The sequence below is a fragment of the Clupea harengus genome, chromosome 12 (assembly GCF_900700415.2).
Source record: "Clupea harengus chromosome 12, Ch_v2.0.2, whole genome shotgun sequence".
In the NCBI taxonomy this organism is placed as follows: Eukaryota; Metazoa; Chordata; class Actinopteri; order Clupeiformes; family Clupeidae; genus Clupea; species Clupea harengus.
In genome coordinates, this window is record NC_045163.1 from 13,547,411 (window position 1) to 13,570,544 (window position 23,134).

The 23,134-nt window shown below is 44.9% G+C and overlaps 1 protein-coding gene across 12 annotated transcripts in view; it reads left to right on the top strand.

Annotated features, from left to right (window-relative positions):
• mast4 (microtubule associated serine/threonine kinase family member 4) overlaps nucleotides 1-23,134 on the top strand; it is a 109,507-nt gene that overhangs the window by 70,754 nt on the left and 15,619 nt on the right. For 7 of the 12 annotated variants that reach the window (XM_031577267.2, XM_031577268.2, XM_031577271.2 and 4 more), the window contains 14 exons: nucleotides 7,469-7,557; nucleotides 10,988-11,057; nucleotides 11,771-11,791; nucleotides 12,525-12,603; nucleotides 14,078-14,235; nucleotides 14,719-14,794; nucleotides 15,096-15,305; nucleotides 16,078-16,179; nucleotides 16,774-16,906; nucleotides 18,201-18,268; nucleotides 20,615-20,700; nucleotides 20,904-21,112; nucleotides 21,373-21,511; nucleotides 21,968-22,100. In XM_031577267.2, coding sequence (XP_031433127.1) covers nucleotides 7,469-7,557; nucleotides 10,988-11,057; nucleotides 11,771-11,791; nucleotides 12,525-12,603; nucleotides 14,078-14,235; nucleotides 14,719-14,794; nucleotides 15,096-15,305; nucleotides 16,078-16,179; nucleotides 16,774-16,906; nucleotides 18,201-18,268; nucleotides 20,615-20,700; nucleotides 20,904-21,112; nucleotides 21,373-21,511; nucleotides 21,968-22,100 — 1,573 coding nt within the window. Of the gene's footprint in view, nucleotides 1-5,720; nucleotides 6,100-7,468; nucleotides 7,558-10,987; nucleotides 11,058-11,770; nucleotides 11,792-12,524; nucleotides 12,604-14,077; nucleotides 14,236-14,718; nucleotides 14,795-15,095; nucleotides 15,306-16,077; nucleotides 16,180-16,773; nucleotides 16,907-18,200; nucleotides 18,269-20,614; nucleotides 20,701-20,903; nucleotides 21,113-21,372; nucleotides 21,512-21,967; nucleotides 22,101-23,134 lie in introns of those variants that run through there. The other 5 variants (XM_031577270.2, XM_012815856.3, XM_031577274.2 and 2 more) reach the window with 3 other exon arrangements.

Below are 23,134 nucleotides of genomic sequence, written 5' to 3' on the forward strand. Positions count from 1 at the left end.
TTTAAGAGAACCCAAGCTGTGCGAGAAGTTGGTCGCTGACTTGAACAATAGGTAGGGTGTTGCTTGTCCATTGTGCGTGTGATTTTTCTTTCCCCCATTGTGAAGTCGCTGTGACGAATGAATGGTTGATCTTTATCGTGCCATTATTGGGTGGCCCATGCACCGTGCTGAGAGGATGTTTACAAACAGGGTTTTTAATTACCTCATCTTGTTTCCAGGGACAAAAGGCACGTTGAATGCCATCCCCAGGCTCTTGTGAAGTTCTTTATTTCCCTGTCTTTCAACTAGGTCAGTTGTCGCTAGTGACCAGGCACTTTAAACATTAATTCAGAGATGGCATTGTCCTGATTGCTGGTTTGTTTGTCTAAATGCACTGTCTTACTCACTTGGAATGATGAAGGGTTTTACCTAACCTCGCTTAACCCTTCAAATTGGGGTTACTGACCTCCCAAGCCAAGGACCTTTTGTGACACTAGTTTGTTAGCTGAAACAGAGTTGTCAGCAAACCAGTTGTGTGGCTGCTCGTGCACAGAGTCAGCGAGCTGCATGTGTTACTGCATTGCCTTTTGTCCTCGCCATATTCATATTTTAAATCCTTGCCATGACCTATTTTATAGAAGCGAGGGAGAAGCTTAATGCCACATGGATTTGCTTCATCTCTCGCCCGGTATGGTACAGTACGTTATGTTATGCCAATGCTCATCACTGTATTGCCATCGGATCTGATCCGATGAGGGGTCGGGGGGTTGCAGAGGGACACTTTTCACCAGTTAATTTCCAGTGAAAGGGGTGGAATGGCGCTCCTGATGAGCATGTAATAGCTAAATTAGCTTTGAAGATTATTTGGGATTATTTGGGATTATTTCATCCTCAGCGAATTTAAAGAGACGTTGGCTCCTTATTTGGTCCTCGGTTCTCCTGTCGGAAATATGCTACAGATACTGTGTCCTCTTGTGAGCTTTCCCACCCATTCACTGAGTCAAGCTTTTGTGAATGACTTGACCTCAGCGAACTCTGCGTGAACCACTGTGTGTGCCCAGTCGTCTGTGGAAAATCAACACAATATGAGTTGATATTGGTTGCATAATCCCTTGCATCATCGCAGCACTTCGATAAAACTGTGATCTGCTATGATTTGACCTTAATAGAAGGAAACAAGTATCCCAGAATGCACCAAGCTGAGCTGTGGTCTGGATAATGAGAGCTGTAGCATTGGGAATAATCTCTGGCTCCCTTCATCTTACTTTCTACGGGCCTCTTTCTCTTCCTCTCCCTCTCTCTATGTGTGTGTGTGTCTTTCTCTCTTTCATCTCACACTCCCCCTGCCTGACAGTTTGTGTTTGTGTATGTGTGTGTGTGTTGTTGATGTGGAATTTGCTGACGTCAGTTCACCTGACTTCGCAGGGCTCTGAAGTCTCGTCCAGAGAAGAAAAGCAATCAGACGTCCTGATTTTTTTTCTTCTTTCTTTTCTCCCCGTAGACACGTGAAGAGATAAGAGAAGACCTGTGTCAGGTCTGGCTGCCAAAGTGGAAGCGCTTACAATGTGAGACAGCTATTGAAAGCCTGATGTAAATATGCCCCAAACAAATAAACCGCTTTTTCTTTTCTAAGCGGCCCCTGTGCTTTCATTACTTGGGGATGAATAGTAGGGAGAGATTGTTGTGCCGACAGCTTCTGATGTTAGCGGTGTGAATAGCGGGATGGAGATGGAGTGTGTGCATGTGTTGTTTTTAGTTTTTCTCCTTCGTTTCTTCGTCTTTTTACTAGAATTCATCGCTCTTTGTATTATGACATGATTATGCTTCGGTTATTGGATGGTAATGCCGATTCATTTTTGTTGTCGTGTGCAGGAAATGGAGACAATAATGGTCCCAAAAGAATCGTTTCTCTCTTTCTCTCTCTCTCCTTCCTTCTTTCTTTCTTTCTTTCTTTCTTTCTTTCTTTCTTTCTCTCTCGTTTCATGTCTTTCGCTCTGCATCGTAGATTTGTGCAGATCCAGCATGGAAGTCTTCCAAGGGTCCTCACATGCGTCTGCACCACACGCTGTATAGATAGAACGCTGGCCTACTTCTCCCAAACATCGCTGCCAAAGGCGCCTTCCTCTGTCGTGCCTTGCTTTTAAACGCCATTTAAACACAATTGTGGTTTATCCTAATCAAAAATTCACACTTGCAGCGTAGCGTTAAGCCGACAGAGGAAAGGCTTGACTTTAAGCGTTCTGCTGCGATAGTGGACTATTATTTCTGGTGTGTGACCTCAATAGATGGGAACATAGAAAAAAAGGACTACAGAACAGTGTGTGAAAGTCAACTTGAACATTTTATGTTTTTATGGTATGAAGAAAGGGCAAACAGCAAAGCCGTTTTAAGTCGAAGTACACGCCTTGTTTATGTGTGTGTAATTGGTGAGGGCATGTATAAATAGACAGTTAAATCTGATCCCTGCTCTCTCTCTCTATCTTGTCACTGGGCACCTGTGAACCGGATATTATTCACTTTACTGCGGTGATGAATGTTTAACGGCCTTGCGAGGAGGACGATGCTCAGATTGACGAGGGAAGCGCTGACCTATTTGGCGACGCAGCTGAGAGTGGGGCTATATCATATCTGGCCCTGCATGTGGCCCAGATCAGCCCCCTAATCTATTCCCATAGGTGGCTTCTGTCTGGGATGGCACTGTTTCTGCCCTGCGTAATGAAGCAAGAAACGGAAGCTTACGCCAAAGTTCAGCCAGAACTCTAATGCCGGGTCATTCATTTATTCGTCACCACCTGTACAATAGACTGTTTGCACCTACCTTTTAAGTAGACTCCAGTAATGTACCTTTTTGATGCCTTCAGTGTACTGACACGTTTGATGTCTCGTACTGAACTTTCGTATTAATTGGACCATCATGAATTCAATTGTCAAATGTATTCCTGCTTCCTGAGGCTTTTCAGGTAGAACGGTTCATGGAAAACCAAAGAATGAGAATGAGCTCAGTTATGGATTGAACCACTGAAATGTGCAGTAGTTATTTCTGTGCTCAATGCAGGATTCTCTTTACTGGGGCTGTTTTTCAGGTTTTATGGAAGGCACACACTTGGACCTTGCCACAGTTACGAGCTGTTGCTTTATTGTGTTAGTGTGAAAATGCAGAGGATGCAGTTTGATGGTCCTGACATGAACAGCACACTTACGCATGACTTATTCATTTATACTCATTAAAATGTCATGAAAGATGGAAGTAATGTCAAGGATGACGTATTGACGCAGGGAGAGCAAGTACTGTATCTCCAAGATGGCCTATTCAACTGGTAGTAAAAATGACGTATTGATGTCACTCTTGTCATGCAAACATATCATCTCTGTTTTGGATTTTTCACTTCATCCATGCATTCTCATAATGCATTAGGGATATATATTTTTTAATCTGTGTAATTTTCCTGTAAATTGTGAGGTAAACTGAACTTTGGCACATAATGATCCTCAAAGAAGAGTAATTAACAAACAAGTACCTGTTGTAGGCCCTTGACCTTCCTGGTTTCTGTTTATAGTTTCAGTTTGTAGCCACTAAATATTAACCATACAATCCATGCAACTAACTTATATTATTGTACTGCATAACATTAGTTATGGCTTGCCTGTCCTTATTTGAGACAATAATCCTGGTATACTCTAATAGATCAAAATGACAAAAAAAAAAGACTTTGTCCACACTATGGTTAATGATCTATGAGGCTTTTTCAATTTTCATACATCCAGTATTTCGTAACCAATCAAACTCAGGCTCCATCTGTGATTATTTGCATAGACAGCCCAGGCAGGTCTGCCTTTCTCTTTAAGCAGCCCTGTAACCTTTAAAGCCGAAGAAGATTAATCTATCTATCAGATCAGGACTCGCTACCTCTGATACCAAGACTGCAAAGTGCCTGAAGGGCCGATTCAGTGCTGGGCTTTGGCATCCATTATGAATGTGTTTGCTGCTCTCACTGTGGGACATGAGGCCAAGATGGATAGACTTGGAGACAGACAGGGTCGGACCGAAAGTACACCAATCAGAGCTAGAGACAGGGGGAGAGAGAGAAGCCGAGAGAGACAGAGGGTCGGACAGTAAGTACACCAATCAGAGCTAGAGACAGGGGGAGAGAGAGACACAGAGAGAGACTGAGGGTCGGACAGTAAGTACACCAATCAGAGCTAGAGACAGGGGGAGAGAGAGAAACGGACAGTAAGTACACTAAAAAGAGCCGAGACACAGGGACAGAGAGAGACAGAGGGCGACAGAGGGTCGGACCGTAAGTAAACTAATACGAGTTAGAGACATAGGGACAGAGAGAGACGGACAGTAAGTACACTTATAAGAGCCAGAGACATAGGGACAGAAAGAGAGAGACCGGGAGAGACAGGGAGAGACAGACAGACAGTAAGTCCACTAATAACAACTACAGACACAGTACGGGGCAGGAGAGAGGGGTCTTTGGGGCAGACATTTAATGTACAGTGAGACAACTTGTTTACCAAGTCATATAGAAAGTGCCATATAACAGGCGTCATGTATGCATTTAAGGATCTGCATGTATTGCTAACTAATGTCATCATTCAAACAAATTAATGATGTAATCATTAGAGCACGTCAAGAGATTTTTCTCCCTTGAAGAAGTTGATGATTACAACAGTAATGATAATAATAATGAGAACTTGTCTAATTAAAACGGACAGCAGATATTAATTTGCGAGCGTGTCATGCTATGTTGTGAGGGACGGGCATTCTCCAGCGTCGAGAGGAGACTCACAAGGGCTCTGCAATGTCATCCATATGCCCCACACACACACACACACACACACTCACACTCACACTTACACTCACACTCACACTCGATGCCATTCAGCGCTGTCTGAGCGATGGCTGTGAAAAAGCCCTGAATCGGCAGCACTGCTGGGTTTGGGTGACGTGTGTGCGGGCTGCCTGAGCTCTGACTGCGCTGTCTCTCTCTCTCTCTCTCTCTCTCTCTGTATCTCTGTATCTCTCTCTCTCTCACTCGCTCAATGACTGCTGGCCGTCCCCATCCTCAGCTGTTGCAGTGCCCATTTTCATTCAGGACCATCTCTCCTCTCCTCTCCTCTCCTCTCCTCTCCTCTCCGCTCCTCTCCTTCTGTCTCCTTTTGATCTTCTTCTAAACTAAAGCAGTCATGCCTGCTCTCTTTTTCTCATCTCTCTCTCTCTCTCTCTCTCTCTCTCTCTCTCTCCCCCTCTCCCCCTCCATCTTCCTCCTCCCTGTCCTGACCACAGCTAATGTGATAATGTTTCGCTGTAGATCTATGAAGTGGCGTTGCTGTGGTGCTGCTGGCCCGTTTGATCACATTAGCTGCTGCCGCTGCTCCTGACCTTGCCTGGGACTCGGCAGCTTTCTGCTTTTAATGCGGCTAGAGGAAGAAAAAAACTGCAGCTTGCATCAGCAGCAGTTGAAGCAGCAGCTCTCGGGGAAGGGCTCGCTCGAGCTGTGCAGCTCTGACGAAAAACAAAAATACAAACTAAGCCCCTGTGTGTGTTTCTGTCTTATTATTCCAATTTCAATAACTCAATTTTTGTGGTTGTTTTAAAAAGAAAAAAGCTCATTCATGCACAGTCTAAAACATGCATACATGTACACACACACACACACACACAGACACACACACACACACACACAGACACACACACACACATGCTTAGTGTTTTTGGAGTGGAGGATGCTAGGGTGTCTCTAGTAAGCTGCCCAGCTAAGAGGATCTGTTTTGTAAGCGGTAAGCATATCATTACACAGCCACGCAATAGCTGTCCTTCACTCGCAGCCGAGGTTGTACCTGCAGGGAGTACAGAGAGAGAGAAAGGCGTGCAGGAACACGTTTCGGAGTACAACGTCATCCCCACCCTCTCCCTCTTCCCCTGCCTCCCCTCCCCTCCATGCATTTTGGGGGGAGCATTCCGGATGCATCCGCAGCGTTTCGCAGAATATGGGAGAGTGCGTGAGCATCCGGGCGAATGTGGCCATCCTTTGAGGACGCATACACAGTGACTTTGATGCAGTACCTGGGCAGCCATAAGTGGTACAAGCCGTGGAAGTGGACAGCGAGACGGTACGTTAGCGAGTGTTCCTGCAGAGGAGGAGAGGCTGCACCACTCGCATTAAAGATGACCTTGTCTTTTTTAATTTTTTATTTGACTTGACGCTTGGCTTTGTTTGTATGGTAGGATTCAGAAGTTTGACTGGAATTTTGAGGTCGATCAGACAAGACTCACAGGGAACATGTTTGTTAATATCATCTTTTTAAACTATAACCATAAGATGGTTTATGATTATCAAATGTGACTAAATGAAATGTAATTCATCCTCACATTGTGGTCTCTTCAAACATGTCTGATGTTGTCTCGTATAACCTTAATCATAATAAAGTTTGAGGTGAATATATCCAGCATACCCACATGGCATGTGTTGCGGTGTACAGTGCCCCGTGTTCAGGTAATCATTCCTGTACTTGTGAGAGAGACCAGATCACATCCCATCTTCCCCTTTAATGGGTCAACCCCCCCCCCCCCCCCCCCCCCATCCCCACTCGCCTCCTCCCACTTCCCCCGTCATCATTTTCATGCGAACCGCGCTTCTGTTTACCGCGGAGTAATCAGCAGCGTTTCCTTCCCCCCCGTGTTGGCAGCGCTAGCCGAAGCCAGCCCGTGTTCTTTCCAGTGGCACGTCCACGCCATGTCTGCCGTTAGTCCTGACCTTGCATGACACTTAGTCTGTCTGTTAGTGAGCAAGTGAGTGGATGAGCGATGGATGAGCGGCTTGTTTAATAATCCACAGAAAAGCCTAATCTCTTGGGCAACAGAAGCTCTAATGAGAGCCATTATCATTATTAATAACTGACTAATGTCCTGGGAATGGAGCTGATTTTTTTTTTTTTTTTTTTTTTTTTTTTTCTCATAGCAGTGGTTATGATTAGGCTGCGTTGATCTCTAATCTCATGGATTCAGTGCCATGATGTGTTGAAATGGACAGAGAGCAACGAATGATACCGTGCAGTTCTGTCTGTTCAATGACTGTTCAAGACCAAGGCAAAAGCTCAGGGCTTCTCTTTTTGTCTTTTCAAAGGGTCCAAACTCAGTATGTAGTATATAGTCAGTTATGCTTACTGTTATGTGGGAAAGTTGTGAATCTCTTAGCGCAGCCGGAAAGTGAAACAGACCATTTAACTCAACCATATTTTCTACCGAGTGATATTCCCATAGACACTCAGTGCCTATTAAGCAGTCATGTCTTTTACAGAGTTGTAGTCGATCAAACGTGGTTGGGTGAGATGATCTATCATTGACCTTTAATTCGCAGCACCGATGAACAGTGTGTGCAGTCCTGAATCTCTCACTGAACTGCAGCAGATCATGTGTCCGAGTCCTGATGGTGTGTCCGTGTGCTGCACTGGTTTCAACACGTCTCTTTGTTTTTCACAGCTGCAGGACAAGCAACAGAAAGAGCCTCATAGGAAGTGGCCAGTCTTCAGCACTTCCCCGACCCCACTCGCCCCTGTCATCTCACACAGGTAATGTTTGTATGTGTGTGTGTGTGTTTGTGTTTTTTTTGTGTGTCTCTGCATACATGTGTGTGTGTGTGTGTGTGTGTTTGCATTTGTTGCACATTGTTTTGATTGTCTGTGAAATTACTGATGCGAGGGCGCGGGCAAATGGGCGAGCAGACAGGCGGATGCAAGTTTTTTTCCGTTATTGTTCTCGCGCGGCACGGCGGAGCTCCCTGCACCACAGTCGTCCCCCTCACCGCCCTGAATGGAGCCCATTGTCTGACGCCAAATGAAGAAGAAGCCGTCTGGAAAAGCCTAGCATCTGAAGTGGGATCTGCCAGTGAATCATTAGCCGCCAGCAGTACCCACCCCCAACCCCCCCTTCTGTGTCTGCTCCTGCAGACGAGTGGCTAGGGTGCGACTGCACTGTTACTGTCTAATGAGCCACTTTAGTGAAGGGTCGACCGAACTGGCAGGCAAAGTGAAGCCCATGTTTTTCAGATGGAAATGATGAGTGGGAGGAGGACGACCAACGCTGGTGTGCTCCCACTTCAAGGGGTGTTAAGTCAACATGGAAAAGACGGTCTGCTCTGGAGGGGAGTTCAGAAGCACTTTTCCTCAGTGACTGACTGTGAGATGTGTGGAGTTTTGCACATGTCTGTTGGCCGTGCCAAAGGTCAACAGTTCTTAGTTCAACAGTTCAATCCTTCTAGAGAGGGATCAAGTAACTGTACATTGACATTTACGGTTTATCCAAAACAACTTACAGTACACAGTTAAACATTTTCATCATCAAATGTAGAAATTATTTCTAATTAATGCTAGGTATGAGTTAGTAAACGCTGACAAATACATATTCAGAAACCACTACTAAGATGTATAGACATGTAGTGAATTACCATAGCAGTGAATGCATTATTTGCCACCAGGTCCTAGTTTCCTTAAAGGGAGCCATTTTGGCTCTGTGCCTTGTGATGTATGTTTTTGTTCATTGTCCTCCTGCTACTCATCACCATTATCATGGAGGCACTTGGGTTTTACATGAGCACCAGCTGTGGACTGGCATTGGTTATTGTGCTGGAAGATTCTGGAAGTCAGGGCACAGGCTCACAGGAAGGAAGTTCTCATGAGGATGTTGATCCCCTTACATGTCCATCTGCACATAACACAGTAGACTTTGTGCATTTTCATGCGATTTCAGGCCGCAGCACTCACATCTCAAACGATGTATAGTAGGATTTGTAAGTTTGATCACACAAGAACACAACATAATGCTTGTGAATAAGGAATACAACAGCTGTGGGCTCTCTACTATAACCATGAGGTATATGATTTGCAGAGTTACAGCCGCAATCATTTTTGTTTGTGCCAGTTGAGTCCAGAACTAAGACTAGCTTTGAACGCTAGGGTAGGGTAGGGTAGGGTAGGGTACCTTTCAAGAGGGTATGCAGAAGGTGAATGTAATAGTAAAGTTGTAGACTGAATCGAGAAACAGCTAATTCAAGTTTGGTTTGTTTCGTAGGTGCAAGAATAGTCCTCGAAAACCACAGTCAGTTGGATAACAGTTTATTTTTATTTTTTTCACATAAGGATGTAATCCAAGATTAACTGAGCGCAGTGGCACGTTGTAAGCGGGCCTGTGTCTTGGCACTCTCACCTGTGCTAAATTGGATTACGCTCGGCCTCTCAGGTGCTTTGCCCAACAGCACCCCCTCCCCCACCCCAGCTTCATCTGCTCGCTGTTTAAATCACTGCACCGTTTCAAAAAAGGGGGGTGGGGTGGGGGGATTCAGAAATGAATCAAACCTAATAAGCACCTCGGCCTCATCGGGGGCCTCTATATCCAAACCCAGAGACGCCTCTTCAGCGCTTCAGGGGCTGCCATTGTGTCCTTTGTTTAATTAAGTATTTACCCCCAGCGTTTTCCAATCAAGTTAATTATCTATAATTAATGTTGGACTCAGGGATGTTTTTTCTCGCCCCGCTCCTGCCTGCCACCTCCTCTGTTATCAGTCAGGGAGCAGGAGTGTTAATCGCTGCCATTTCGGAAGCACCCCAGATCTGAGGTGCTCAGCGGCGCGCAGCCGAGGCAGGAAGTGCTCTGGCTCTGGTACACATGTGCTTGTGGAAATGAAGAGAATGATTTTTTGGGGGGTGGAATGTCTCTCCAGTTCCAACCAGACAACAGTGTGTGTTTGTGTCTGCGTACGTGTATGCATGTGTGTTTTGTGCGTGCGTGTGCATGCATGTTTGTTCTTGCGTAAGTGTGTGTGTGTGTGTGTGTGTGTGTGTGTGTGTGTGTGTGTGTGCGCTCCAGGCTCCTGTAGAGTCTTGCCACACATGGATTGTCCACACGAGCACAGGTCTCTGCTAGCTTTTGGCTACGTTGCTCCCTCCTCGCTGTTGGCTTTGTTGTCTACTGGTTTCAGTAGCGGCTTCTTTGTCTGCGACTGCACATGTTGGTTGCTGCGTTTTTTTATGAGGGTATTCGTGTTACAATAGGGATTTTTTTTTTAACAAACTCTAAAGGCATGCCAGCATATGCAGACAATGAGCTGTAGCTGCCATACATGTCTAGTCTTTCTCAGGCCACCTGTGATGAGTTAGAGGGAAAAATGACTTGGCCCTTGTGCTACCAATTTTGTGTCGTGCTGTGGCTTTGACATGCAAGGGGGATTTTTCCCCCAAGTCTTATGTTCATTGTGTTCTTTCTTCGCTGTAAATGAGAAGCCAGTCACATGCCTGACTTCAGTGAAAAATTATGAGCTACCTTTTAAATAAAAAAAACAAAAAGCCTTCCTCTTCGTTTAATGAGAGCTCCTCGTCTCTTCTTCCAAGGGACTCAAAAATGAAGGGTTCTCTGTCAAAGCTGGCCACCAAGGAAAAGTTATTGAATAATTCATTTTTTTAAGCAAAGAAGTATTACCCCTGATAGACAACTCTGTTGCAACTCTGAATAATTTAAAATATTTGCGTTGAGAAGTCTTGCAATACTCACAAACAGATGTGCTTAAAGCTGTGATTTTTAAGTGCTAAAATATGCTAGTGTTCAGACGGCACTTTTCTTCAGTCACGACTCAGGGACACATCTTTTTCTGCTTCGTATGAACTATTGGCATGGACTGATTCTTTGAAATGCATGAATTAATTTTCTTTTATAAAAGACCATAAATATATATGCTCTATATATTAATTAATTAAATTACAGGGGTTCACACAAATGAAAATAAAACCTGTACTTTGCAACAAGGACTTTTGACATTCGGGAGTTGGGGGGGGGGGAGGCTTTTCTATGTACATTTCGTAGCTTTGCTATGGCAGCCAATAACTGTCAACAGACCCCCTCATTTGACTAAATTAGCATTTTTGAACGTTAATGTAACTAGAAAGGTTTTTGATATTTTGTAATGTATTTTGTTCACCAATGCTGGAATGTCTCATTTGCACTCAACAGGAACGAGCCCCCAAGACAGCCCCAGAAACTTCTCCCCCAGTGCCTCTGCTCACTTCTCATTCGCTCGCAGGTAAGCAAGGAACTCACTTCTTCGGTGGTCGGTGGGCAAGAGTAACTGGGTTTCCTCTGTACGTATATGTTGTTATTTAGAGTCGACGTGTAAGGACATCAAGGCAGACATTTTGAGTCACGTTTCCTCGCTAAATAACACTAAATGCTAAAATGCACATTGCTGCAGCTGCGCCTAATAACCTTAATGGTGCTCTTCCCCGCATAGTCTTTCATTTTTTAAGTCGGTGTGGTTGACAACACTTTCTGACAGATGCATCCTCAAAATTCAAACCAGAATAGCTCCTTTCATCACTTTCTACCTCCCTCCTTCCCTACCCTCCCTCCCCCACCCCCAAATCGGTCATCACAGGAAGCAGGGACTATGTGTGTGTGTGAAAAAGCAGTCCCTTTGATGCGCTCAACACACGCTGCCGTGGAGCACTCATCTGTCATCTGCCTTTTTTACAACGCTCCGGTGTAATACATGCCTACCCCCACTGACAGATGCACTATATCTTAATGTTCGAAACGGCATCAGATGAGGTTCAGCAGTTCAGCGTCGATCCTGTCACATGCTAACGCTTTGTTCCAGAACTGTCACAATCAACACTGGCTGTGAAATCACTGTGCTAGTTTGATGAAAATGCTTTATTTTTCTGGTGTTCATGATCATGGATATTTTTTCCTCCTGAATATGTAAATGTAACAATTATCTCCACCCTATTTCTCCAGTCATGGACACAGAGTAGACAGGTAACCCCCCCCCCCCCCCCCCCACCTGCTGTGTTTGGCCCCCTGTGTGTTACTGAATGTTGATTGGATACCCTTCCTACGTATCCATGGCCTGGTTGAACAGTAATCTGAATCTGCAGGTTTAGGCTGCTGTGGACCATTTTTGTGTCATTGGTGCTCTTGGGTTTGGGTTTTTTTCCTTCTTTCTTTTTCATGAGCTAAAAGGATCGGTCCTTCTGCTGTCCAGCCAACTGGAAATTTCCTCTGAACACTTTTGTGTGACAGACAAAATGACACCACCACCATTAAGCCTGCAGAGTTAATTTACTAGCAAAAATACCCATAGGACAGAGTCCCAGCTGCAGAGGACATGGGCTTGGGATTGCACAGATCATTGGGCATTTGATGTTTGTCTTGTTTGTTTGTTTGTGTGTTTGTTTGTATGTTTGTCAGTGTTTCAGACTTTCATCTCATTTCATCTCATTCATTTTACCTCATAGGCTGCGTCCTGAAAACCCTTATCTCCATTTCAAAAGAAGAGCGCTACTTTGTGCATAAAGATAAACGTGTATCCGTGACTGTATTGTTGCTGGGCACCTGCCGGCCCTCCTGTCTATTGATGAGGCCTTCTTTTGAGATCTGTGCACTGCTGTGGCTCAGATGATGTGTGTGTCTGTGTTTGTGTGTGTGCGTTTGCGTGTGCGTGTGTGTGTGTGGAGTCCATGTTAACAGCTCTGTCTCTATTTGGCTGCAGGACCGATGGGCGACGGTGGTCTTTGGCTTCTCTCCCCTCATCGGGCTATGGAACCAACACCCCCAGTTCCACCGTCTCGGTACGAATTAAACTCATGTACACAAACGTACATAGGCACAGACATGACAACACGCTCACAAACATAACAACAAGAGTACCCACTAGGACACAATCTATGCCCACTAGAACAGACATGCAATACCTATCTGCTGTTGTAGATATCACCAGTGTCATTTTTGTTATTCATACCAAGTGAATATTGGTGCAAGGATCATCATTGCTGCTATTGCTAATAACTAAAACATATGTTGTACTAGTACACTTATATATTTGGGAATTAAATCACTCTCTTACATGTAGACCATGTTAGGTTGCACAGCCCGAGGAAGAGCAGCATTTGTTTTGGATCAGCCTATATGCCTGCCAGGCCTGGCACTGCGCTTAGCGCCAGCTCTCATGTGCCATGCCGAACAGATGCTCTTGTGCGACTGTCTGTCTGGCCAATGCCCGCTATGAGGGGCAGCAGATTTGTTTGCTGGTAAACACATGGGTCTGATACACTGCCAGTGGGCACATACATGCACACATGAACACACACACACACACACACACACACACGAACACACACACATACACAATTGCACATACTCTCTCTCACACAAACACACTCACACACACGCATGCATATACACAAAAATGTAGAATGTAGAGTGTGACTTCAGTTCTCAGCTGGTGGTTTCGTGTGCAGATTAATGAAAATATTAAGAAGACAAAACTGAGAGTTGGGGATAGAGGAATATACAAAGGGTAACAATGAGAGGGGTAGAGAACTTAGAGACTGGGAAAGGAATGTGCGACAGGATGCCCAATGAGAACCACACTAATGCTGTCTTCAGCAAGGGAAAACAAATGGTTTAGTTCCAAAGCTAAAGCTGCAGGATGAAATGGGTGGTTTGCCTCACAAGGCACTTTTGGATTAGGGCTGAGTTTAGTCCATTTTGTTCACTGATTACTGTGTTGAGATGGGGAAGGCCATCTCACGATGGCTAACCATGTCATACATGAATAAATGTGATTTTGTTCATTGTGTTTTAAGTTTTTTGAAGACTTCATTGAGAACTCTTCATTCTTCATTTATTTTTTTCATTTCTGCATAAACTGTGGCAGTAAGCTTATTGTTTGCAGAAAGACATTCATTTGACTTTTATAGCAGCCTTTTTTGTGTCAGCTGTATTCATATTATTTAAATAATTCGTATTTAACTCTTAATAAATAGCTTTATTTGTTTAAAAAAAGGTTCCTCTCAATCATCCTGCGAGGGAGAAAATTGAAGGGAACCATTTTAAGTCAACATCAGTGGATTGGCAATCCCGTCACACTCAAAAGGCATTAATTCCTCATTCGCCGTTATTTTCCTCCATCTGCATGTGGTCATGATGCATTTAAAACTCAACAGCGAACAGTTCAAGCCTTCTGAGCGTCATTTTCTCCTTTTTTTTTGTTTTGTTCTTTTCCTTTTCTTTTCTTTCACTGTATTCTCGTTTCATTTCCAGTCATCCTGTTCATCACAGGAGAAGCTGCACCAGCTCCCCTTTCAGCCCACCCCTGATGAGCTGCACTTCCTCTCCAAGCACTTCTGCACCGAAAGCATCGCCGGGGACGACCAGCGCAGGAGGGCCACGCCTATGCGGCCCCGCTCACGCAGTCTCAGGTAGGGACCCAAGGGTCAGAGGCAGGGGTCAGGAGTGTTGGGACAGGGTACCTTGCTAGTTTCTCCTCACAGGGTTATAGGAATTGCACATTTACATTTACATTTAGCAGACGCTTTTGTCCATTGCGACGTACAAGGGAGTTGAGCGTTAAGGGCGAATGTGGTTGTCCTTTGAGGGTGCATACATAGTCACTTTGCCTGAGGAACAGGGTTGGGAGTACTGGGGCCCCAGGTGCCTAGGTAGTGCCACTCCCGCTCGGTTGCAGGACCACACAAACCATTAGCTTTCTCCTTATCTTAGCTTAGCTTCCTGATGTGAAATAGAAACACAAGAGATTAGAAACATATTATCTGTAAAGCAAAGTCACATAAATATGGCGAGACTGTGTAGTACTGCATATTGGAAGGTAATGGGGATCATAATAGACCTAATGGATGGTGAATAGCCTTGTATGTTAATGTGATGTATACTTGTGTTTTCAGTCCTGGAAGGTCTCCAGCATGCTGTGATCATGAGATTATTATGATGAATCATGTCTACAAGGAAAGATTTCCTAAGGTGAGAAACTGCCTGTGACTACAATCATAAAATCTATTTGATAACAGCTTGGCAGTACACAGAACAGATGGTAGTTCTTCAATTCATTGTTTTTTTTCCTTCATTTTTAATTAGTGACTTTATTGTGTAGTGTGTTGGTACATAAAGCAGGTGAATGGAACGGTCTTTTGAACGGTCTTTTGAAGTTATATTTGAAAGGCACCTGTTTAGATTCTCTCTCTCTCTCTCTCTCTCTCTCTCTCTCTCTCTCTCTCCCTGTCTCTCTCCCTCTTTCCCTCTCCCTCTCTCTTATCCTGTCCAGGCCACGGCTCAGATGGAGGAGCGGATCCAGGAGATCATCCGCTCCAATTCCCCGGAGAGTGTGTTGCATCTGGCTGACGGCGTTCTCAGCTTCGCCCACCACCAGATCATCGAACTGGCCCGCGACTGCCTGGAGAAGTCCCGCAATGGCCTCATCACCTCCCGCTACTTCTGCGAGCTGACTGACAAGCTGGAGAAACTCTTTCAGGAGGTACGTTTACCCTCAGAGAATGTCCTCTAAAACGTGAGAATGTCCTCTAAAACTGGAGATTGTCCTCTAAAACTGGAGAAAGTTTTTTAGGAGGTACATTTGCCCCTTACAATTTGTCCTCTAAAACTGGACAACCTCTTTAAGGAGGTGCGTTTATCCTCAGAGATTGTCCCCTAAAGTGGACTGGTTTTTTTTTGTTGAAAGGTAGTAGACTTGTTCTAGGAGTGCTGTACAGTAATGAGTGTTTTACTTTCCTAAAATTGAAGCCCGGACCCTTTGAATCACTAGCACCAGCACTTTCCTTATTGAGCTGCTGAAAGCAGGGCAGAGCCAAAGATGATCTCCTGTAGGGTCAAGCAGACATGTTTTTCCCCAGTTTATCAGTATTTCATGTAATGGGGGAATGAAACCATCAGTTTGGCAGTGCCAGCAGCACACTCTACAGCTTGTGCTAAAGAAGGTACAAATTCTCAGGCTGTTTTTACATACGCTTGCATTGGCTTTGTGTCAAAACAATGGTAGCATGACTGCACAGTCATTGTCGCGTAGCCCACTGGAGTGGCTATTGTTTGTGAAAAGGCATTCAGGAAATGGCTGGGAGAATTAATCAGAATCCCCATGACTCATAGCATGGATAATGTCGGGTTGATTGCCAGGCTGAAACTCTTCTTTTTGTGCATGTGATGGGAACACGTGTTGGGCCTTGCAGACCTTGTTTAATGTTGTGTGGGCTTCTCTGTCTGTGTGTGTGTGTGTGTGTGTGTGTGTGTAGTCCACAGAGCGGTCCGAGAGTGGGGAGGTGATCCTCATCAAGGAGCTTGTCAAGAAAATCCTCATCGTCATCGCTAGGCCAGCTCGACTGCTGGAATGCCTGGTGGGTTCTCGCTCATAACTCATAAAATATTTATTGTAGTTATTTCGAGAATGCTTTAATTCTAAGTGACATGTGGTTAACTCATTGAATACATTTTATACGTTCTTCTGCTGACTAAGCATTAAACCCATGACCTTGCGAGTAATGCTACTTACCTGCTTTTTGCAGGTAGTTTAGTCCACAGCATTTAACTAATTTTTTAAGCAGATGTGTTGAGTTTTTAATTTCTAAAACCGAAGTTTTGTATTAGGATTGTAGCACTGCAACTGAACTCTGAAGGTCTTCATTGGGTAGATGAGGCAACCCTACTTTCCTCTGACTTTCACTGCAATGTCCCAGTTCAGTGTTCTAGAATGATCTCCTCTGTTCTCCTTCGTTAAGCTCGGAAACAAGGCCAGGCAGGTGTATGAAGGCCTGACCCAGTGGCCGCCATGTTGTTTTCACCCAGTTCCTTTCCAAAGCAATTGCTTAAGAAGTGGTGTCCACTGAACTCAGATTTGATATGTAAATCCTCGTGTGAGGGTTTTTAAAGGTCTCTGGGTGTCTGCCAGACTTGGTTGGTAACGGAGTGTTTTGGTCTCTTTTTCTCTGCAGGAGTTTGACCCGGAGGAGTTCTACCACCTCCTCGAGGCGGCCGAAGGCCATGCCAAAGAGGGCCAGGGCATCAAAACAGACATCCCTCGCTACATTATCAGCCAGCTGGGCCTTACCCGAGACCCACTAGAAGGTGAGGCCTTATTTAGCACTGCTGGTTCTCTGGGCTCAAAGCTATTTACGGCTGTAATCTAGTGATGCTTTTTACCCCCTCTATGCACAAAGTGCCCCGAACTCTGTCCTTTAAAAATAATGTCTCGTATTTTAATCAAACTACGGGAACTTTGATTGCTTCATCATGCGTTGTGTATATGTATATGTCTGTGGCTGTGAGGAACAAGCGTTCTATAACCTTGCAGCTGCGATTGGACACAGCTTTAGCAGCTGCTTCAGATGACTTGCAATGATTAATTCACACCACTACAACTCATCGCTGCGACATTCTACAATGATTCCGTCTCATCGCAAATCTTGGGTGTGAATTGGCCTTAAACTGAAAAGATTGTTTCCTCAAAGAATGTTGAAGCCAGTTCTGTTGTTTACATTTAACATAGAATTAAAATGGCACATGTACCCATCTCCCTCCTTTAGAAGTTTCAGAACTTGTAGTTCTGTGCCCTGTAAAATGTGCTGTGGCCAACAACTCTGAACGTTTTTGCTAAACACTCTCCATCTGCGAACCAAACCCTCTGTGACATTACATGGCTCCCACTCCATTGTAATGTGCGAGCTGGCGATCATTAAGGCTAATTAGGAATGAATGCTCTCCCTGCCCATGGGACCAGCCGAGATGTCTTCATCTCTGCGCGCCAGGCCCATTTGGCTGGAGCAGAGCCTCCCCGCACTTGTGCTCCGGATCCTGGGGGACGCGTCTCGTTCCCTCTGCCGGGCACCGTGGGGCTGGAGATGGACTCAGGGCAGCTGTTTGAGCGAGGCTTCAGCTGCACCTTGGACACTGCTGGGACATTAAAGTGAAGCCTGCGGCTCATTACCTTTCCATGCTTCGCATGTTTCAACTGGATGGAGTTGAGCGATGCTCATTCAGTACTCTCGCTGAGAGTGTGCTGTGGGGGTTGTGGGGGATGGGGGTGGGATGTTGGGATGGGATTCGTTCTGGATCAATTTCCGGCCCATTTCACCCGTTTTGCCGTTTCCCAGAGTCAGCTCCGGGGAAGTGATTAAGTGGAAAATCTGATTCCCTCTCCCGTCTGGTGGTGAAGTAAATGCTGGCTAAACAAGGAATGTGTCAATCAACACGAACCCCCAGCCCCCGGCGCACACACACACACACACACACACACACACACACACACACACACACACAGATATGAACCGCACTCTGGTTCTCCATTTCGCTTTTGCTCTGTGGAAATGATGGTCATCATTAATTCATACATCTAATCATTGTCTGTATTTTTGGTCCATAGAAATTGCTCAGCTGACCAGCTACGACAGCGGGATAGCGGAGACGCCCGAAACGGATGACTCTGTTAGTGTGAGTAGACTTTAAAGGCTTCTCTGCATGTCTCATTAAAATCAGACCATTCAGCCGTATCCCTATCCTATGCTCTAGCCTTATTAGATTAGATTAGATTCAACTTTATTGTCATTGCACAGAGTACAAGTACTGAGGCAACGAAATGCAGTTAGCATCTAACCAGAAGTGCAAAATCAGAAGAGTGCAGAGTATGTGCAAAGTGGTAATATAAAAATATATAAATAGAATATATACAGTATGGTATAAGAAATATGAACAGTAAGCAGCAATAGTGGTGGTTAGTGCAGATGTGATATAGATATATGATATAGATATACAGTATGTAAAGTGCAGGTGAAGTACAGGTGAAAGTGGCAGTAGAAGTTATAAATGAGGTAGGAGACATAAGATATAAGTACGGTGAATATGGATATGGACAACAATTTTAAATAAATAGATATAAACAAATGAACAGTTTTAGTGCAAATGTTCAGTGGCTGGGGGAGATGTGTGGCAGTCAGGCCAGGGTAGAGGGGGGAATACAGTCACTGTAGGAAGGAATGTGAGGGGGTAGCCAGGGGGGGTCACCGTGATGCAGAGTTCAGCAGGGTGACAGCCGCAGGGAAGAAGCTGTTCCTGAGCCTGCTGGTCCGGGAACGGAGGACCCTGTATCGTCTCCCTGAGGGGAGGAGGGCAAACAGTCTGTGGTTGGGATGGGAGCTGTCCTTCTCGATGCTGCGCGCTTTCCGCAGACATCTTTTGCGCTGGACAGCCTCGATGGAGGGGAGTGGGGAACCAGTGATGCGTTGGGCAGTTTTCACTACCCTCTGGAGAGTTTTACGGTCTGCAACAGAGCAGCTGCCATACCAGACTGAGATGCAGTTGGTGAGGATGCTCTCAATGGTGCAGCGGTAGAAGTTCACCAGAATCTGAGGAGACAGATTTGCCTTCTTCAATCTCCTCAGGAAGAAGAGACGCTGGTGAGCATTCTTGATTAGGGTTGAGGTGTTGAGGGTCCAAGAGAGGTCCGGAGATGTGGACACCCAGGAATTTAAAGCTGGCGACACGCTCCACCTCCGTCCCGTTGATACAGATCGGGGTGTGTGCGCCACCTTTGGTCCTCCTGAAGGCCACAATTAGCTCCTTGGTTTTCATGGTGTTGAGAGCCAGGTTGTTGTTAGCACACCACACTGCCAGGTGCTGGACCTCTTCCCTGTAGGCCGACTCATCGTTGTTGTTGATGAGGCCAATCACCGTTGTGTCATCTGCAAACTTTACAATGGTGTTAGAACCATGTACAGCTGTGCAGTCGTAGGTAAAGAGGGAGTAGAGGAGAGGGCTCAGCACGCAGCCCTGTGGGACACCAGTGTTCAGGATGAGGGTTGAGGAGGTGTTGTAGTCTAACCTGACAGACTGAGGTCTGTTGGTTAGGAAGTCCAGAATCCAGTTACTGAGGGAGGTGTTGATGTCCAGATCACTGAGTTTTGTGATCAGTTTGGAGGGGATTATGGTGTTAAATGCAGAGCTGAAGTCTATGAACAACAGTCTCGCATATGTGTTACTGTTGGGAAAGGGCGGAGTGTAGTGCCGTGGAGATGGCATCCTCCGTGCTCCTATTCTGGCGGTAGGCGAATTGGAGGGGGTCCAGTGTGGGTGGTAGGCATGATTTGAGATGAGCCAGGACCAGCCTCTCGAAGCACCATTATGGTTGGAGTGAGTGCAACTGGGCGAAAGTCATTAAGGCTCGCTGCCTTGGAGTGCTTTGGCACCGGCACGATGGAGGTGGTTTTGAAGCACGTGGGGACAGCTGCTTGGGCCAGTGACATGTTGAATATGTCAGTCAAGACCTCAGTCAGCTGCCCAGCACAGGCCCTGAGCACCCGTCCAGGGATGCCATCAGGGCCAGCAGCCTTTCGTGCATTAGTCCTGCTCAGTGCAGCACATACGTCGGTGGAGGAGAGTGTGAGGGGTTGGTTGTCTGTAGTGAGCACAGCCTTGATGGCCGCCTCCTGGTTGTCCCTGTCGAAGCGTGCATAAAAGCTATTAAGCTCATCAGGGAATGATGCTTCGCCGGTATGGGACATGATGTGCCGCTTCCGCGTGCGACTAGTTCAACCTAATTTGGGCTCAACATTTTTATTGCGGTCACTAAATTCAAGGAGAGGGAAATGAAGAGCTGTTGGTGAGGTTTCAGATAGAAATTTAGACAGCGATGGCTTCCCTCTGTCACAGATAGTGTATAGAGATGGCTGACTTCAGTACGCATTTATATGGACATATAATTACATAATATGACCTGATTAAGTGATGTGGGTGATTTTATAAAAATGAACGACTCTGACTAAATCTTTTCTTCACTCCCAGAGCTTGAGTGCAGCACTACGATCCCGACGCAAACCGTGCGAAAACGACTTTGAGATGATCAAGCTGATCAGCAACGGCGCCTACGGGTAAGGCTCTTCCTCAGGAGTGATAGTGGGCACATATTACTTACCCAGCGCCCCCACTGTGATTTTATTTTGATGACCACTTGAGCAGTCCTTGTCTTTAATTCGACCTCTGAAAGCGAGCTTTCTCTCTCAGCCACCCTTCTCTCATTCTCACGTGCAGTGCAGCACCGGGAAGTAAGTTCTTCTCTCTTTCGCTCGAACAGGGCCGTGTACTTGGTGCGGCACCGGGAGACGAAGCAACGCTTCGCCATGAAGAAGATCAACAAGCAGAACCTGATCCTGAGGAACCAGATTCAGCAGGCGTTCGTGGAGAGGGACATCCTGACCTTCGCTGAGAACCCCTTCGTCGTCAGCATGTACTGCTCATTCGAGACGCGGAGGCACCTCTGCATGGTTATGGAGTATGTCGAGGGTAGGTTGGACTGAAAAGTTGGACTGAAAAAGTCATATTCATGCACAACCAGTTTCACCACAGAATCGCTAAGTTCCCTTTGAAGCCAAGAACCACTTGACCCTGTAGCACATTCAAACAGTATCTGAACTCACCAGTGAAAATTACGCCTTTTTTACTCTCTGGTCAGATAGTATCAGGGATATTACTGTATGACAATACCGTCTCTTTAACACAATAATTAGTCATGAATGGAAATTGTTTTTCTCTTCCTGTGTTAGGAGGGGACTGTGCCACCCTGCTGAAGAACATGGGCCCTCTGCCCGTAGACATGGCCAGGATGTACTTTGCTGAGACTGTCCTGGCCCTGGAGTACCTCCACAACTATGGCATTGTTCACAGGGATCTCAAACCAGACAAGTGAGTCTGCCATGCTGAACTGGTAGAGCAAGGAGTCACCGGTGTCCAGGTCATGGGTTCACTTCCTCTGTTACACAGAGACCAACAGAGTGATAAAATACATCTTTATACATATATGTATATGTCTATATATATATAGATGCCTTTTTCAAAAAACAAATATAATTGGTTCTACTAAGACCGAGATTGTCTTAGCCAATGTTAAAGTCAAGTCTTTCTAGCACAGAGAGTTAACATTCGTGAACATAAACTATATTCTCATGCAAAAGTGCCAGTTTTCAAATTGTAGTAGCCATCCTGAATAATATTATTTAACTAATATCTAAATGGTTGCACTCACAAATGTAGATTGTTAAAGATTACTCAGAGATACTTGCTTAATGATTGTGTATTGCACAGTGTAATGCATATAAGTGTTCTTATTGTGTGTATTTATTGTTTGTCCTCTTTTAACAGTTTGCTGGTGACCTCCATGGGTCACATCAAGCTCACTGACTTTGGCTTGTCCAAGGTGGGACTAATGAACATGACCACTAACCTCTATGAGGACCACATCGAGAAGGATGCCAGAGAGTTCTCAGACAAACAGGTCTGAAGATCCTCTTTCATGCCTGCCATCCTGGTCTACCTTTCTCAGAGACCATCTGACATTACTGCTTACCTCAATTCTGTGTTGGGACATAATTTTATGTATTTGTGTTTGGCATGAATATATAAAAATGTAAGGGAGTATATGAACAAAGAACATGTACAGGCATATCATGATTTAACATATATTTCATTGTATATATACTAGTGCTGTCAAACGATTACAATATTTAATCGCGATTAATCGCATTTATGTCATAGTTAACTCAAAATGAATCGCTATAAATCGCAATTTTTTATCTATTCTAAATGTCCCTTCATTTATTTATTTTTTCCATCATTTTATTTGTATTTGAATGTCCTTATCAACATGGAAAAGTGGATTGGCTTGCTTTATGCAAATGTTTTATTTTATTGAAAACCAACATTGCCAAACAGGGCGGTACAAAATAAAATTATAAAGTGCACATTTCAGGTAAACAAGGACTCAGCCTATAGTGCAGTTAAACCATGGCTTAAGATTTAATTTTTTTTCAAGTTTGCTGGGAACATAGCAGTCAGGCCTCTTATTTCAGAAACAATGAACCGTAACAGTTAGGTTACCAATAAAAGGTAAGCCTATTACTTTGTTGCTTTCAGCCAGCTGCCTGTTGACATTTTCAGACAACAGTGAAGCTCGCTTCTTTTGCACAACACAACTTTTAAAAGTAAACTTTCCATTCAGAAGCTTTTTATCATCCATTTCGCCGTATCGCGCTCACCATTCACTCAAACCGTAACGTTAGCCTACTACACAGTTTGCGAGGCCAAAAGGAACGTTAATCTAAAAAAAAAAAAAAATTATATTGCGTTAATCTCGTGATAAAACAATTAACGCCGTTAAAATGGGTTTGCGTTAACGCCGTTAATAACGCGTTTAACCGACAGCACTAATATATACCTGTACAATTACCATAATATTTAATCTAATCAGATCTGTACCTGAATGAGCTCATAATCGTTTCCTTATATATATTTTTAAGCTATTTGTACTGT